We start from the raw sequence: 16,816 nt of genomic DNA on the forward strand, positions 1-16,816 counted from the left end.
GCAGGGGGATCGCTTGAACCTGCGAGTTTGAGGTTTAGAGTGAGCTATGATGACTCCACGGCACTCTAGCCTGGGAGACACAGTGAGACTCTGTCTTCAAGGAAAAAAAGAAGGCAATTCCACACACTTGACTTTCACAGTGTTAAGAGCATCATGACTAAATGTTGTATGTGAGGGTTGGCCCCCTACAGCACTGGTGGGCTACACTGCCCCCGTCCTTAATAGCTGCCTGCTGCTTGGATTCTGCTGGGACAATCTCATGTTGATTGCTACACCAGAAGTCATGGGTGTCCAAGAGTGGCCAGCCCTGGCCTAGCTGTCACCCTGGGTAGAGTGCCATGGTGTCACAGCTCACAGCAACCTCCAACACCTGGGCTTAAGCGATTCTCTTGCCTCAGCCTCCCAAGTAGCTGGGACCACAGGCGCCCGCCACAACACCTGGCTATTTTTTGGTTGCAGTTGTCATTGTTGTTTGGCAGGCCCAGGCTGGATTCGAACCCACCAGGTGTGGTGTATGTGACTGATGCCTTAGCTGCTTCAGCTACAGGCGCCGAGCCTGGGTGTCACCATAACTGAGTGTTAGTTTCCTCATCTATAAATAGGCCAAATATCTTGCCCTTTCTTTTTACCTACAAGAATATGGATATGAAAACCTCCAAAGCTCCAGCATGGGCAAGGGGGAAGCTTTCTGTGAATTCAATTTAAGACCAAACAGATGAAGGCTGCGAGGAACCAGTTGCTCACCACTTTCAGTACACCTGATTTTTCCCCACACTAGGACTGTGGGCAGATGTTGGGGCATGTAGGACAGAGGAAGGCAGAATTCCCTCATTGAACCTGCCATCAGGCTAACAGAGTCACTATTTAATATCTGATTGACTCGTCCCAAACTCTTTATTCACCTCCTTGGACTTCAATTGCCCTCTCTACGATAGAATAGCACTGCCAATTTGATGAGGTTAGTTATACAAAGGTGCTGTCTGCAAAGCTACAAGAAAACATACTCTTGCCATCTTCACCAACCATGAGAAATAAAACTGTTAAAGAATGGCCTACAGCATAATGGTCCCCTCCCCCTTAAGGAGATGTGTATTTTAACAGGTTTGAGGTCCCTAGGAGCTATCGGGTATCAAGTGTCTCTCATGTACTATAAGCAAGCTCTTGCTTTGGTCCTAGTCTGGATCAATTATCTGGAGGTGAGGTGAGCCAGAATGAAGCAGGGGCAGAGGCAGGCCCTGCTGTGGACAGTGGAAAGGGGGCACTTACTTGCTGGACAATCTTGGGCAAATTACTTACCTTCTCAGAACCTCAGTCTCTGAAGTTATAAAATAGGGAATAGGCCTGGCGTGGTGGCTCACGCCTGTAATCCCAGCATTTGGAAGGCCGAGGCGGGTGGATTGCCTGAGCTCATGGGTTCCAGACCAGCCCGAGCAAGAGTGAGACCCTGTGTTTAAAAAAAGAGCTGGGCATTGTGGCAGGCTTCTGTAGTCCCAGCTACTTGGGAGGCTGAGGCAAGAGAATCCCTTAAGCCCAAGAGTTTGAGGTTGCTGTGAGCTGTGACACCACGGCACTCTACCAAGGGCAACAGCTTGAGACTCTGTCTCAAAATAAATAAATAGGGAACAAAATAATACTCAGCTTGTTACAAAGATTAGAAATAATCTTAGGTGAAGTGTCTTGCAGACATTCAGTGAAATAGTAATGGATATTCTCATATTCATTCAATAGCTGTTTACTAATATGAAATAGGTCGGCTCAGAGGATAGAGTAGTGAGTGATGAACAGACACATCCTACCCTCATGGAGCTTGCAGTGTATGGGAGAAATTAGACAATTAAGTATGAACAATGGTATGAGATATGTGCTATAAAGAGAACATACAGGGGCATGGGGGCTGAGGGAGAAGGATGCTAGCTGAGGTATAAAGGAGGATTAGAAGCTAGTATGACCAAGGAGGCTGTTTCTTAGATCTCGAAGACAAGGGAAGAGGATCTCACAGGTGAGAGTCAACCTTGCTGAATGATGCTGAGAGGCCTTAGTAGGGCCTGGCCAGACCTGGCTTAGTGGACACAAATGGAAAACTCCTGGGCCCTATATTACATATGCTAGTAAGGGCACATTGGTGTGGAACTGTCCCCATAAGAATTTCGAGGCCTAAAACCCTGACCTGAGGGCTGAGTGCAGAATTTTTCCCTTGTCTGGAGATAGAGGTGATTCTGGGCTGATGTGGTTGGAGATGTGAAAGGCAGCAGGCTCTGTGCCCTTGTGAAATGCATGGACGTCTCACTATCTGTGATTTCCAAGACCCTAGGTGCTGAAAGAAAGCAGAGTGGAGGCACATCCTCCCACCTGCACCCTTATCACTGTACAACCATTGCACTGGGGTGCGGCATTAGCTACTTCAGATATAGAACAATTTAAAAAGTCCTTGTCTTGAGTTCCAAGACATCATTCTTGCCATCTTAAACTATAGGGTTTAAACCCATCTTATACCCAGGCCAAACTTTGGAGTCAGGCCTAGCACAGAAGCCAAACATGATGAGGACTAAAAAGTGTCCACAGGTTTTTCATCAAGTAGCTATGACATTGACAGGAGCAGTTTCAGAGGAGGGGTGGTGGCTAGATGAGAGTGAGATTTGAGGAAGTAATGACAACTCTTTTTTTTTTTTTTTGTGGTTTTTGGCCGGGGCTAGGTTTGAACCCACCACCTCCGGCATATGGGACCAGTGCCCTACTCCTTGAGCCACAGGTGCTGCCCGTAATGACAACTCTTTTAAGGCATTTGCCTGTCAAGGAAAGCAGAGAAATGAGGTGGTTTCTAGAGTGGGTGAAGGGTCAGGGAGGATTTTTAAGGATGGGAGAGATTATTTATTTAGAGACAAAGTCTCATTTTGTCATCCTTGGTAGAGTGCTGTGATGTCATAGCTCACAGCAACCTCAAATTCTTGAGCTTGAACAATCCTCTTGCCTCAGTTATTTTATTTATTTTATTTTTACTAAGAAGGGGTCTCACTCTTGCTCAGGCTGGTCTCAAACTCCTGAGCACAAGTGATCCACCTGCCTCAGCCTCCCAGTGCTAGGATTACAGGCGTGAGCCACAGTGCCTAGCTGGATGGGAAAGATTTGTTATTATTATTTATTATTATTATTATTATTATTATTATTTTTGCAGTTTTTTGGCCAGGGCTGGGTTTGAACCCACTACTTCCGATATATGGGGCTGGTGCCCTACTCCTTTGAGCCACAGGCACCACCCAAGTGATGGGAGAGATTTAAATGGTGATGGGAAGGAACTGATATAGAGTGAGCAGCTGAAGATTAATAGAGATATGTGGGAGATTATTGTGGGTAGAGTGATTGACCATCCCAATTTGCCTGGCTGAGATTGAGGTGCTTCCCAGGTATGGGACTTTCAGTTTGGAACTGGGGCAGTTGGGCGAAGATTAGTTGGTCTTCCTGGTGAGAGAGCACAGGATGCTGAGTGTCTTGGGTGGAGGCAAGAAAGGAAAAGGAGAGAAGCGGCACAGATGAAAGGAAGTTTGTGGATTTTATAGTGGAAAGCTTATAAAATCTCCCTCTTGTGACTTCTGTCTTTTTTGTGAGGTAAGACATATGCTCATCCATTGGAGCTCCTTCTCTGGCTGTGGTCAGGCATTGGACAGTTAGCTTTAGATTCTATCTCTTGCCCTTGCTACTGGGACTGATCCATAACAGCACTCAATAAATACTGGCTGAAAGGATCAGTGAATAAGACTGGGGTAGGTATTGCAGGCTGGGTACTCTAGAACGGACTGGGACAGAAGTCAGTGCAGAAAGTTTATTGGGGAGTGCTCTTGGAATTGACACCTGTGGAAGAGAAGGGAAGGAAGCAGGACTGGGCAGAAGGAGAAGTTCAGCTGGAAGCTCTGAAGCTGGGAAGACTATTTGGAGTTGTCTTGAGTAGGGGCTGGAGGCCAGGGAGTTAAACCTCTAAGCTAATCAGTTATGGGAAGCTGGCTGCCCCAAGAAGCAGCAGGACATTGAGCAAGGCAGCTCACATCAGTGGAGGAAATCCCTGAAAGGGGGCTGGTAACTGGGAGCCACCTGCTGGCAGCATTCCCAGCAGCTTGGGGAATAGATCATTGTCCTGAAAGAGACCTGGGCAGGGCATCACTGTGTCCATCACAGCAGGGAAAGCTGAAAGTTTAAGGAAAGTGAGAGTTGTTTGAAATAGCTGCTATTATAGTAGGATGGTTACTTTGTGGCAGGCATGGTATTATGTAGTGAGACATTGTCCTACTTGGAAGATGCTCTGATTCTGGTCTTGAGAACAGGCATATTCCTGCTCGAGGAGTTCAGAAAGGCTTCAAGGAAGAGCAAGCTTCAGGCAAGTGAATAACCAAGAGCTTAGCAGGTCCCTCTCTAGCTCTGGTCAGGCAGGGAAAGGTCTATAACTTTCCTGGCCTAGGCAGTTTTCCTAGTCCAGGCTGGTGTTCCCCCCTCAGGGAGCAAAGGGGCCTGTGCCTTGAGAACATGACAAGGAGCCCGTGAATTTTTCCTTCACCTCCTGGGAAGATGCAGGAGGCCCACCTCCTACATAAGCTACCCAGGCAATAGGGAAGAAAGAATCCTCTGATTGGGAGGGCATGAGACCCAACCCTTCCTCTCCTTGAGGGACAGAAATGGAGAATGAGGCTCGGCGCCTGTAGCACGGTGGTTACGGCATGAGGCACAAACACCAAGGCTGGCAGGTTCGAACCTGGCCTCAGCCAGCTAAACAACAATAACAACTGCAACAAAAAAATAGCCGGGCATTGTGGCGGGCACCTGTAGTCCCAGCTACTTGGGAGGCTGAGGCAAGAGAATCGCTTAAGCCCAAGAGTTTGAGGTTTCTGTGAGCTGTGACACCATGGCATTTCACTCAGGGCAACCTAGTGAGACTCTGTCTCAAAAAAAAAAAAAAAAAAAAAAAGAAAAAAGAAAAAAACAGGGAGAGAATGACCAATCAAGAGGTCTGTGCCCAGAAAAGTTAAGCCATGTGGCCTTGGGCAAGTAGTTAATTCACCACCATGTCCCTTTTTTCAAAAAATGGGGATGAGGCTGGGCATGGTGGCTCATGACTATAATCCCAGCACTTTGGGAGGCTGAGTTGGGAGGATAACTTGAGGCTGGAAGTTTGAGACCAGCCTGGGCAACATAGTAAGACCCCATTTCTATAAAAAATAAAAAATTAGCCAGGTGTGGTGGTATGTGCCTATAGTCCCAGCTACTCAGGAGGCTGAGCCAGGAGGATCACTTGAGTACAGGAGTTGAAGGTTATAGTGAATTGTAATTGCACCACAGATGAGTGGGCCAGGGCTTCATGGTGTATCCTTGAGCTTTCACCTTAAATTGGAGGCCATAGAGCAGAGATGTGGGAAAATCCACATTGAACACCAGAGGACTCAGGGCACTCCTTTCTGAATAATTAGTGGCATATCAGGGGAATCCCAAACCAAGCCCCTCCCTAGTACCCCACACACCTAGTCCCAGAGTAGAAGAAAAATCCAGGTGTCTTCATCTTCTTTTATGACAATGATCTCCATCACAGGCATTAAAGTGCAGTCAAAAGAACTTTAAATCATGGGGTGCAGGAAATTTAAGTTGTAATAATAATAATAGTGTATTTGCATTTTGCATTGTAACTTACCAAACAGGTTGTCATCTATTGTCTCACAGTAGCCCTTCGAGTAGATAATTTTAATATCCAGCTTCATTTTGTGGATGGGGAAATTAAGAGTCAGAGAGGTGCTGTGGTTTTCCTGAAACACTGAGCATGGTCAGGACTTGAACCCAATTCTTCTGTCTCTACCTCCTGTATGTCTACTGGGTCCTGGTATCTCTGGTTCTAGCCCTGCCCTGAACCAACCTAAGCAAACAGTCTCCTCTCTGGGTCTTAGTTTTTCCAGGTGTGTAATGGGAATTGCCATTCTGTGGCTTTGATTCTCAATTTTGGCAGATGGAGGAAATGAGAAGGATATGGAAAGTATGGGGTAGGCGGCTCTCTGGTCCCTTTCTCCTCCAGCCCGCAGTTGCTACCTCTTAGTAACGCCTTTATGCCTTTCCAGTTCCAAACATGTGTAGACTTTTCACCTCCACTTTATTATCACCTCATTTGTGGGATTTTAAGTTTACCTGGAAGGAAGCAAGGAACTCACACCTCCAATTCCACTTTTCAAATATACCTTCATCACTTGTGAAAATAAACTTATTAACAGCATCTAACCTGCTTCAGCTTTATCTGGGGGGCACCCAGATAAATAAATGCAGAAACAACCAGGCTAGGGGAAACAACACAGCTAGCTGATGTAGTGCAGCTTCTGCACCTCTGGGATTTTCTGTTGGCCCTTGGGGGCCCTGTTGGCAGGTTCAACAGAACTCAGGCAAGACCCAGAGAATCTCTGACTATAAACCTTCTCTGTGTTTGAAAATCCAGCAGTGCAATCTACCATATAAATAGGATAAAGAAGAGAAATCACATGATTCTATAAATTAATAGAAAGACAATAAGAAAAGCATTCACAAAAATCAAAATTTGTTCCTCCTCTGGTGCTCAGATCTCCTCCAGGAAACAGCTCCTGTGCTTCCTTAGTACCCCTGTCTCCTGGATGCTTGTCCAGGATTGATTCTCTGGGCAGCTCCCCCTCCAAGCAGTAAATGAAATATTGGTTACCAGGAGTGAGGCAGGAGGCAATTAACCCTTAGACCTCACCATGGCAGATATGTTCATAGCAAGCTGAAGCAGAGAGTTGAGCACACCTGCCCAACCCTCCTACAAAGTCATGCAATTAGGGCAGCCCTGAGTGGTGGGCCTGGCTGCCCTCTCTGGTCCTCATAACTCCAGAAACCAAGACAGTGCCAGCTCCTAGGGCTGGCAGCTTCCTGGGCACAGGAGGGCCTGGCATTTCCCATGTGGATGAGCTCCAGGGGGCACCTCCGTCCTCACCCCCCTCCTGGCAGGAACCTTAGTCACTAATTAATCACACATCTTTCTAAAAGGGAGGCAGCCTGGGGAGGCTTGTTGCTTCCTTCTTTCAAAGTGGACTTGCCATTCTGCCTGTCCAATTTCCTTTCCACCACCCATCCAGCCCTGCACCCTGGAATGTTCTTGTGCCAGAAAAACTCCTGACCGAGGAGGAGGGGAGACATAGCCTTGCTCTCAGGGTTCCCCAGTTGGATAAGAAGACAGTCTATCCATCAGGGAACCCCAAATTGGAGAGTACACTGTCCCCTGCTCTAGAAAAAGCACAGTATCTACCCTTTGAACCACTAATGGGAGCCCCAGTCTCTGCATTCAGAAGTCCCCAAATCCTTGGTCTCTGTGGAGACTATCCCACCCTCAGGGAGCTGACAGTTTGAGGAAAAAGTATAACCTTTGAGGCCACCCCCCTAGTCTGATGGAGGAGACACAGATCTTGCCTTCAGGAAGCTGCCCAATCTGCTAGTAAAGACACAGTCCTTGCATGAGGGAAAAAACAGACTTTGCTCTTGGGGAGCCCCTGTTTGATGGGGAAGATACTTCCCCAGTAGGTTCTCCTGCAGCTGGAATGTTGCTTGATTGACAACTTCAGGCTGGCACTGCAGGACACTCCTGATGCTCGGCAAAGGTTGGTAAAGTCCTTGGCTTTAGTCCAGTCCCAGTTATGCCACAAACTTACTGCATGACCATAGGCAAGTCACAAATTTTTTTCAGACTATGATTTCCTTGTCTGCAAAATGGAAATTTTTGTCTCATCTCTCAAAATGACACAAAGATTGTCAAATCCCCAGAAAGAAAGCAGGCCAGCTGGCCAGCCAGGCATTCACTGCACAAATGATTAACATGCTTTTCATTGTAATAGAGGTCTTGGACCAGTCCCCCAAGGCCTCTGGGGAGGGGTGGAGAGCCCCTCAGGTGTGGTGCTTGGGTAATTCCAGGCCAATGTGGCCATTAAAGAATCACAGGGAGCTGTGGGCAGCACCAGGGGGCAGGAGGAGTGCCTTCTAAGCTAATCACTCTTCTCACAGAGACTCTCATTCCAGCCAGACCTGCCGGGGGTTTTATTGGGTTTGTGGGGACCCGCAGATTTCAATCTCCAGACCCCACAGGGAAGGAACAAGCATTAAGCTAATTTTATTAAATGGCCACAGCTGGCAATGGGGGAAGTAGGGAAGAGAAGAGAGGATAAAGAAAGTCATTCAAGTCTGCCAGCCATGACAAGGGTCCATACATGGGCTTGGCCAGGAGGGAGGCCACCCCTCCTTCCTGTCTCTCCAGCTGAGCCAGACCGGGGAAGGGAAGCCAGATAGGATTCTCCAGGAGGCTCACCCCATGGCTGCTGCCCAGGGTAGATGCTTATAAATACATCAGGCCTATGCAGGGCCATGGTGGAAATGAAAGGCCTGGACTCAGGCTGAGCCAACACCATCCTCAGTTCTACTTTGGAGAGCTCATTTCTTTATGAAATATGGGGGTACTGGGTAGGAACATGGTCTTTGGTTCAAATACTGGCATTTGCCTGTTCGTAGTTCTGTGATTTTGGCAAGTTCCTTAACCTCCCTGAGCCTCACCTAAAATGGATAAAATAACAGCATCCTTTAAAATGTTAAAGGGCATGAGAGCTTTCCCTGCAAATCTACTCCCCACCTCCCCACACACATATCCATGAGATAATATTTGTAAAGTTCTTACATAATATCTGACACATAGTGGGTGCTCTCTAAATATTAGCTGTAATTATTTAGGAATGCCCTGCATGACCGTCATGGGCTTCAGTTATAGGTGAGACAGGCTGTGGGAGGCCAAGGAGACTTAGTGTGTCTTGGATTTAAGTGCAATCACAGAATTTAGCAAGTGCCATATTAAGCCAAAATATTTAACCTCCATGACTGTGTGTCTGTAGCTCAGTGGCTAAGGCACCAGCCACATACATTGGAGCTGGTGTTTTCAAACACAGCCCGGGCCTGCCAAATAACAATGACAGCTGCAACCTAAAAATAGCTGGGTGTTGTGGCGGTGCCTGTAGTCCCAGCTACTTGGGAGGTCAAGGCAGGAGAATTGCTTGAACCCAGGAGCTGGAGGTTGCTGTGAGCTGTAATGCCACAGCACTCTACCCAGGGTGACAGCTTGAGGCTCTGTCTTAACAAAAAAAAAAAAAAAAAAGTATATATAAGTATATATATATATATATATATATATATGTATGTATGTATGTTTAACCTCCATGGAAGAATAAAATCTGAACTTGAGTGAAATAAATACCTAAAAGCATTTTGCAAACTTTGAAGTTGTGTATTTGGCACAGACATTATACCTCTTGAATCCCAGATCAAGTAGGTCTTCTTACCACACTGTATGCTGAGAAATTTGAGGCCCAGAAGTGAGGTGTTTGGACCAAAGTTAACCAGCTTTTAGTGCAAAGTTTGCTCCTTTTTACAGCAATTCTAGGTCACTAACCTAGAATTGAGTCTGAGAGAAGTGACTTGCCCAGGATCATACACAGTGGCAGACAGAGATGAGAGCCAAGATCTCCCAGTCTGAAGATTGCCTATGCCTTTGGAATGCTTAAGCCACTTTGAACGCAAAAATGGGACTTGTTCACCAAGTTAGATGATGTAAGTGGGCTGCTTCCTGTTCCAGCTTCCTAGGCCCCCTTGGGCTGTGGTGGGCATTGGGCCCTTTAGCCAGTCTCCTGGAGCAGCTCTGACTCTGGTACCTGGTTTTCCCTAGAAGCTTTCCCTAGCCTCCTTCCCAGTCTGGAGGAGAGCAAGGTCTGTGGTCCTCTCGCGCATTCCTCCCCAGGGCACATTCTGAAACCCCCACAGGATGGAAATGTTTTTATTATAGCTTTGGTCAGACGGGGCACAGCTGAGCTGGGGCTCTGGGGGCGCTGGAAAGCTATCCAGCCCCCAACTCACCCTTCCCCCAGGCGGTGCCACCCTCGAGGAGGCGGCGGGCAGCTCTTCTTAGAACGCAGGAAGCAGTCCCGCCAACCCTCCCCGAGATGGGGCGGGCTGGCAGGCTGGGGTGAGCGGTAACAGTTCTATTGTACAAATATACAGCATGGGCTGGGGCCGGGGCGGTAAACACCTCCTCCGGGGGACCGGGAGCGGGCGCGCTGGGCCCAGCTCTGCCGCAAGCCGACGGGAGGGCCTACGCTGCGGCCCGGGCGACAGTGTGGGTGGGCCGAGGGCTTCGGAGCCGGGTCGGGAAGCTAAGGGGTGGACCGGGGACGGATCTTCACCTGCCCCGCCCCGGAAGGGAGCCCTGGGGGTGAGGGACAGGAGATGGAGACACCAGGAGCTCAATCGGAGTAGATGATGAAGCCGGAGAACGTGCTGTATTTGTTGCTGTTGCCGCCATGCGCTTTGCCTCCGTCGAGCTTGATGAAGACTTCGTCGCCCGCGTCCAAGTGCAGAATCACGCTGTTGCTGGCGTAGTCGTAGTTCTGGTCTGCGTCCTGGGCGATTGCGCTGGCCCGCACCTGCGGGGTGGGCGGGGGGATTTTGGGGGGCGGGGACCGGAGAAGGTGAGAGGGTAGGGAGGTGAGGCAGCCACTTGGGGGAGGATCTGGAGGCCCTAAAGTCCAGACCTGTCGCCCCATCAGGGCACCCAGCCTGTTTCTTTCCCTGCTTCTCTAGACATCCCACCCACTGCCCTTCCAAACACACCTAACGCGTTTTGAGGAGAGGGATCACAGAGGAGCCCTGGATTTCAACAGCAGGTCTAATCTGGGCCTTAATTTGGAGTCAAGGTGGAGTTTTCCTCCTTAACTCTCCCATCTGGGCTTGGAGAACTGAATGCCTCCAGAATGCCTAAGCCTGAAGGTCCTTCTTTGCAGAGAGGAATTCTCTGGATCCCCAGGGATGGGGAGCCTTCCTATTTCTCATCATTTCTTTCTCTCTGCTTTAATAATAATGATGTCTTACATACATTTCAGTCACATCCACCTGGTCTTGTGTCAGGAGATGGACACAAGGGCACACCTTGGCCCTACAGGTTAGGTGGCTGGACCAGTGCCAAGTTGCTGGTAAGCAACCATCCCAGAACCAGTGCAGGTCTATGGACTCCTTGTCTGAAGTTCATGCCAGTCTCTCCCACTGCAGCAGTGAGACCAAAGGCCTGGCAATTCTTTCCCTTCCCAAGACTTAGATTGAGGCTGGGTGCCAGCCTCCAGGGAGCTGTAGCTACTTGTGACTATTACCCCACCTCAAGAGCTTAAGCTCCTCCTGTCTCACCCCAGGGTGGCAGAAAGGAACTGGGTGGGGAGAATACAGACCGTACTTCCCCCTGCAATTCTGTCTGATCTAACATCCTTGCTGTTCCTTGCCTTGATGGAGGGTGGAGAGGAACAGGCAGGACGATGGGTCAAGGGGGCACCAGTATTTGGGTTTGAAGCCTACCATCACCTTTGGGGACTCTGACTAATCATAGCTATTGTGTGGTGGTGGAAAAATTATCTCTAGACATTCCTTTACTAAGACTAAGGCAACACCAAGCCTGAGAGTGAGATTCTGTGGCCTCTCCAGGGTATCTTGGGTAGAGAAAGGGAAGACCCATCTCCAGGACTGTGGCTTGTGGTGTGGGGAGGCTGCATTGAGTGGGGTTGTCTCAGCCAGGCTTCTCAAAGGCCCCTCTATACTGTCCCTTGAAGGCAACATCCCTGCCCCTCCAGCTCCCCCCCCCCCCCCCAGGGCTGATGTCCGGGCAGAACCCAGCCAAATTAGGGCAGGGGCCCATCTTCTCTCCTGGGCTAGAGGCAGAACTGCAGGTCAGCTATGCCAAAGCTGCTGACTCAGCCACCATGCTGCAATGAAGAGGACCCGACATATTTGCATTCAGTCCTCCATTTAAAGCCCAAATCCCTCCAGCCCCTTCTCTTCCCTCAACATCTCTTCTCCAACTATTTGAGTGCTTAACTGGGAAAACTGGTCAGCAAAGGGATGTGTACAACAAGGGAGAGATGCTGTCTTTCAAGGAGCTCAGTGAGAAGACCTTGTCTCACCACTGCCACCTTTGTAAAAAGGCTTTCAACAGGGTAGAAAAAAATTTTTAATCCTGAGCTATTAGGGAAGAGCTGAAAGCAAGCAACTTCTGTATTGTTCCCTGGGCCCTAATTTTGATAGTATTTATTATTACACATGCATTTCATTATCTTTGCTAATAAATTACTACTAATAACAATTATTTTTATTACCCAGATTAATTTAGCCTTAACTCATTAAAACAGTGTGCTCCTTAATAACCAAATCCATTAGAATACAGTCATCTGTCATTAGGAATCTCCTGGTGATGTGACAGGCATCAGAACTGTTATGCTTATGTTTATTATTTATTCATCACCATGATTGTTGCTGTAATTATCCTAATTATCCATGGAGGCAGGGAGAATTTATGCCCTTCCATCCTTAGATGGTAGGGATCCAGGAATGGAATCTGGGGGTCCCAATTCTCTGCCTGACTGGAAACAGTTGAGGTATCCCCTTCCTGGCGGGGCTGAAGGGGCAGTCTGGGGAATTGAGGTTGCAATGGAAGCAGGAAAGCAGGTCTTGGCCTTGTAACAAGGGGACACTGGAGAACCATCTCCTCCAGGGCTGCCAGGAGGGGAAACTGAGGTAGTGGTTTGACCAAGAGAACTGGATACCCTGGGGGTATCCAGGAAATGTGTCTCTGCCCCCAGATCAATACTGGGGTCTTGGATGTGCATATGTGGCTTCCCCTGGCAGCTTGGCCTGGGGGGATGCTTGTGTTTTCATACATTTATTGGGTCCCTAGTGCGCCAGGCACTATGCTCTTTGTTGTGAAAGGTATTAGGGGCCAGAGAGGCTAGCTGGGGGGCCACCTCCCACCACCAGGTAAGATGCTGACCTCCAGTTAGATCTTTATATTGCAGCCCTTAATTCATATATACCACCACCTCTCACCTCAATCGGACTTTGTTGTCTGAGCCCTTGCCCATTTGTAATACTTCCACGCAGCCTCCTATCCTGGAAAAGTAGCACACTGACCATGACCATAAGCCCTGGCATGTCCCCACACAACCCCTGGCCCATTTACCAATTTTGTGTCCTTGACTCATCTGAACTATGGATCTTGGAGGCAGCTGTAGGGAGCTCACCTCACCCTGGTCACCACCCCTAACCTAGAGCCCTTTCCACAGGTTCTTCATGTTCTAATGACCAGGGCTTCGTACCATCAGGTTTAGGGCTGTTGACTAAAAGCCACCCCTAAGGACAAGTGGACCTCAGACAAATATGGGAGGGATCTTAGCACCAGGGATGAAGGTGGTGCCCTCCCACTCCCATCTTGCTCAGGAAAGGGCCAAAACTCAGATTTGACTCTGCCTTCCCAGATAAATTCTGGAAGCCTCTCTATAGGCAGGAAACCAGGAAGGAAAAGTCCAGAGCAGCCCCCCTCCCATTCTGAAAGCAGGGGAGACTCAAGCTCCCTTCCCGTTCCTATATATTGCCCAGTCTCATCATTTTTTTCTCTGCTTACATAAATGTCCTCATCCACCTCTGGGCCAGCCTTTACCTTCATTTGACCTTATATTTTCTCCCTAGCTGTGTCTCCTTACCTTAGGGATCCACTGAATCGCTTCCTCCCAGCCAACACATCTGGGGGCAAAAGTCACCAATTGGGCTCCCAGCCCACCTTCAATACTCTACTCATTGAGGTGTGTTATTGTGTGGTTATTAGTGCTTTCCTACATAGGTCATGAGGTCCTAGAGGGCAAGTTCACTTACCCCTGGTACCAAGCCCCAAACATGTCTCCTAGTAGGGGCTCAAAACTAACATGTGGAATGACTGGTGAGATTAAATGAATCTCTTGGGCAATCTGGAAGGAGAAATCACAAAGGATGCAGGGGAGGGGGCTGTAGGCCCCACTATTTATCTTGGGTTTTGGTGGAGAGGATGATCCGAGTAACAAGGTGCTAAGTCCTTGAGAACCATAATTAAAGCCATCTCCTTTTTTTTCTACTAGCCTGTAGTGCCACCTCTAGTGAGCACCATTTATCAGGCTCTGCCAACACCCTGCCCCTGTTGAAGGGGAAAGTAGGGGCAGTTTCACCTCCTAATGACTGAAGCAAGTGCCCTTGGCCCAGGTACACAACATCTTTAGGGCCTCCTCTTGCCTCATCTCTGGTCCCTGTTGGGATCTCCTGTGGTGGTACAGGGTCTGGGGTCCGTTGGTGGCCTGGCGGTAGCCTCCCTGTCCAGGCAAACTCCCAACACCCTAAAACCTTGGTGTGGTAAAACTGGTAAAGGAATAAACTTCTTTGGTAAAGGAAAAAACTCTTTGATGAAGGTGACATTGCTTTATCCCTTATTGGTGATTAATAAGGGAAATCCTGGGGCTGTCTGCAGAAGAATCCCTTGCTGGATACTGGGCCTCCCAGTTGGTCAGGAACCAAGGATAAAAAGGAGAGATATGGGAAGCCTAATAGATATAAGAGGGAGAGACACACAAGGAGTAGAGAAGAGGGGGGTTAACACAAGGGAAGAGAGGCCAGAAACCCAGGGAGAGACTAAAGTGGCAGACACAGAAGAGAGAGAGACAGAAAGAGGCAGAAACCAGAAAACAGGGTGGGGAACCAGCCAGGCAGGGGAAAGAAAAGAGGGGCAGACTTACAAGCATCTGATAGGCATTCTGCTGACTCCCCTTGCCTGCCCCTTCCCTTATCCTCGAGCCTTGCAGACCCACAGGCCAGCAGAGCCTCAAAGTAGTGCTGGGTAGTAATACAACAGGAAGGGTTCCAACAAGATCTTTGGGTCTCAACCTCAGGAGATTCCTTCCCAATTCCCACTAGCCCAGCTAGAGTTCTTACCAGGGGTCCCCTTCTTCCAAGAGAGTGCTCAGCCTGACCTTGCTCCCAGGCCCCCAGGCCCCAGTGAGCTGGAAGCAAGGGAGCTGAGTAATGTAACCCTGGGGCCAGGTTGGGTCAAGGTCAGTCCTGGGGAGACAGACCATTCCATGGTGAGATAGGTGCCCACACAGTCTGGATACCAGACTCCCTGAACACTGGGTGCCTTCGAGCTCCAGTGTCTGGAATGGGGACAAGGAACACAGAAGATCCCCCTACACTCAAGGAGTCAGGACAGATTGGACGCTGGAGACCAAAGAGGAGGGATAGTTTACATCTCCTCACCCTGCCTCAGGAGGAAAAACTTTTTGTCCCGGAGGCAGCCTTCTTGAGGTGGGTAGCTCTGACACAGGTCCCCAGTCCTAGATTTTGCAGTATCTGATGGGCCCAATGGTCCCTTCCTGAGGGTGAGGGATGTATTGCAGCTAAGAGCGCTGGGGTTCTTTGCCTTTGCACCCCAAACATTTCCTGCAGCCCGCCTTCTAGCATGCGCGCATAGCCTAGCGCCTAGTTGCCTGCGGACGTCCGACACCGCTTCTCCCTACCCTGTGCCCCCAGCCCATCCTCGCCCTCCCATTATTGCCCGTCCATATCAGCCTGAATCCACCTCCCAAAGGCCAAACCCGCAAGGACAAGTCCACGTTCCTGGAGTCCTGCGCTCGGATTAGTTGGGTTTATGTCCCGCATTTCCACGCCGCCGGTGCCCAGGAACCTAGGAGTCAGTGCAGGGGCGTTCGCTGGCATCGACCATCCCAGCATGTGATGCCTAAACGGGGTCTCCCATCTGTATCTGCCTGGCTGGCTCGCCAAATCTGGTCCGGTACCTGTTTGCCCCAGGTTCCCACGGTGCCCTGCCCCCAAGCCAGCCCCAAGCCCGCTCCCACCTGGCCGTTCTTGCAGAGGTCCGCCCACATACTGGTGCCGTCGCCGCCACGCATGAGGACATGGTAGGTGAAAAAGTAGGTGCCGGGAATGTTGCATGTAAACTTGCCGCTGGCCGCGTCGTAGTTGTTGCCTAGGTTGGTGACCACGTCGTCAAACTTGAGCACCTCATAACCCTCGTGGGGGTTCTTGAGGCCGGCATAGAAGGCCACGCGCGGCACAGTGGTGTAGGTGGCCGTGCTGATGGCGCCGCTGCCCCCTGCGCCCGGTAGCCCTGGAGGGCCCGGCTTGCCTGGCTCACCCTTCTCCCCGGGCGGCCCCACAGGGCCCGGAGGACCGGGGTCTCCGGGAGGCCCGGGGGGACCTGGCTTGCCGGTGCGTCCCGGCTTCCCCTGGGGGCCCTGCACCAGCGTGGAGGGCGGGGGCGCACCGCTCTGCTCGCTCAGGGCGTCGCCGCCGTCGGGCCGCGCGCCGGCGCCGGGGCCCCGCGCGGGGTAGGGGTCGCACACCATGCGGCAGGTGCCCAGCATCTCATAGTGGCCGTCCGGGCCACCCGAGCTCACCAGCACAGGGATCAGCACCACCAGCACCAGCAGCATCACCACGCCAGCGGCGGCCGCTAGCAGCGTCTTCCGGCCGGCGCGGAGCCTGGGGAGCGCCGGGCCGCCGGGCCGCGCCGTCGGGGCAATGGTGCCGGCGGGCGGGGGGCGCGGGCTAGGCGCCCACGCTCAAGGGCGGTCCGGCGGGGCTGCGGGCATAGAGCCGTGCCCCGGGCGCCGCGCTGCGCTGGCTGCGCTGCGGAGCCCAGCCGCCGGCTTCAGCTTCGCGCCTCCCTCCCGCTGCGCTACCGGACTGAGCGCCGCGGCAGCCGGCTCCCGCCTCCCACCTAGCTCCTCCAGCCTTCCTGTGCTGGGGCCACCGCCCCCTCGGCCGGGCCCCACCCCACCCGCTCTGTGCGGCTCCGGGAGCGCTAGGGGTGGGGCTGAGGGCGGGGCCGGCGCCTAATTGGGCCTCCAGCGCCTCGGGGTGGGAGGGGCAGGCAGGGGCGGGGCCGCAGAGATCCGGGCTGGAG

General features: G+C 50.9%; 1 protein-coding gene across 2 annotated transcripts; it reads right to left on the minus strand.

The window, feature by feature from the left end:
• Positions 1-9,821: 9,821 nt before the first annotated feature.
• Positions 9,822-16,610, minus strand: C1QL1 (complement C1q like 1). Of its 2 annotated transcripts, XR_008375650.1 has the most exons (3): positions 15,747-16,610; positions 12,922-15,574; positions 10,346-10,481 (listed from the first exon to the last, which is right to left on the minus strand). XR_008375650.1 is itself a non-coding variant. In XM_053570403.1 (2 exons), exons 1-2 carry the CDS (start codon positions 16,341-16,343, stop codon positions 10,302-10,304), a joined length of 777 nt encoding a protein of 258 aa, XP_053426378.1. In that variant the 5' UTR covers positions 16,344-16,610; the 3' UTR covers positions 9,822-10,301. The 2 variants fall into 2 exon arrangements, 1 of the variants encoding a protein (XP_053426378.1); XM_053570403.1 differs by lacking the exon at positions 12,922-15,574 and having other exon boundaries at positions 9,822-10,481.
• Between the last annotated feature and the right edge of the window lie 206 nt (positions 16,611-16,816).

This window comes from Nycticebus coucang, chromosome 18 (assembly GCF_027406575.1).
Source record: "Nycticebus coucang isolate mNycCou1 chromosome 18, mNycCou1.pri, whole genome shotgun sequence".
Lineage (NCBI taxonomy): Eukaryota > Metazoa > Chordata > Mammalia > Primates > Lorisidae > Nycticebus > Nycticebus coucang.